The 1,277-nt window shown below is 33.6% G+C and overlaps 1 protein-coding gene across 2 annotated transcripts in view; it reads left to right on the top strand.

Moving 5' to 3' along the window:
- The window catches only part of sepsecs (Sep (O-phosphoserine) tRNA:Sec (selenocysteine) tRNA synthase), a 15,572-nt gene that overhangs the window by 6,162 nt on the left and 8,133 nt on the right, over positions 1-1,277 (top strand). For both annotated transcript variants that reach the window (XM_014004383.1, XM_014004384.1), the window contains exons 6-7: positions 168-321; positions 391-493. In XM_014004383.1, coding sequence (XP_013859837.1) covers positions 168-321; positions 391-493 — 257 coding nt within the window. The remainder of the gene's footprint in view (positions 1-167; positions 322-390; positions 494-1,277) is intronic.

Raw genomic sequence — 1,277 nt, 5'->3', positions numbered from 1 at the left:
CTGTGCCTTTAAGAATATTTGATTTTAATTAGTTTCTTCATAGAAAGATATAAAGATTTTGTAAATTTCTTTGAAAAATATTTTTTTAATCATAGTTTTGCCTTCTTATGACACTTTCAGCTTTTAGAAACCTGTTCAGATTTTTATTTGTTTTGTATTTAAATCAGGTTTCGAGCCCGTAGTCGTGGAGAACGTCCTCGAGGGCGACGAGTTGCGGACGGACCTGGACACGGTCGAGCGAAAGATCGAGGAGCTCGGAGCGGAGAACATCCTGTGCGTTCACTCGACCACATCCTGCTTCGCTCCTCGCGTCCCTGACAGGTAACGAGGCCTCCAGCCGTCAGATAACGAGGTTTAGGAAGGYGTTGCTCAAGTCCTACTGTCTTCCAGGCTTGAAGAACTGGCTACCATGTGTGCCAAACATGAAATCCCTCACATAGTCAACAATGCATATGGAGTACAGTCGTCTAAATGCATGCATCTCATACAGCAGGTACCTGCAGCTCACGCACAGCCCATCTTTTAATTATAGTTAATTTATTTTGGATTATTTATGATGGAAACAGAATTTGTAAAAGTACAAACTTGGTTTAAATTTAATAAATTATCATTAAATTTGGATAAAACTACTTATATGATATTCAGCAATAGAAAGAATCGAGGGTGTTGAGATCTGTAGAGTCAGTGAGGTGAAGGTTTTAGGTGTCATCATTGATGAAAACCTGACATAGAGACCTTACATAAATTATTTAAGAACAAAAACAGCGAAATTTATTGCAGTACTGCATTAAGTAAAGGACGTTTTTAATGATAAAGCACTATTCATATTATATAATGCAGTAATTGTTCCACATTTGATTGATTGTATATAAGTCTGGGAGAATGTATGTAAAACTAATCCTAATTTTATTTTACAGAAAAGAGCTGAAATAATTATCACCAGAAAACATTACAGTCACCCATCAAATATATTATTTAACCAGTTGAAATTATTAGTTTTATAATTTGGTTGATTATAATATTTTACAGGTTATGTATAAAGCACATAAAGATGTATTACCTTTGATCATTCAAAGTTTGTGAAGAGGGAAAGTTGTTATAATCTTAAGGGACTAGGATTTTTTGTAAAACCTAAAATTTGAACAAATTTAAAGGACAGATGTACTTCAGTCAAATGAATAAGATTATGAAATAATCTGGAAAATGATTGTAAAAATGCTGGCTCAAATAATTTGTTTAAGAAAATGATAAAAGTAAGATTGTTACAGAAATATGAA

Source organism: Austrofundulus limnaeus, unplaced genomic scaffold, assembly GCF_001266775.1.
Source record: "Austrofundulus limnaeus strain Quisiro unplaced genomic scaffold, Austrofundulus_limnaeus-1.0 Scaffold23, whole genome shotgun sequence".
Classification (NCBI taxonomy): domain Eukaryota; kingdom Metazoa; phylum Chordata; class Actinopteri; order Cyprinodontiformes; family Rivulidae; genus Austrofundulus; species Austrofundulus limnaeus.
This window is presented reverse-complemented; position numbering and strand designations above follow the sequence as displayed.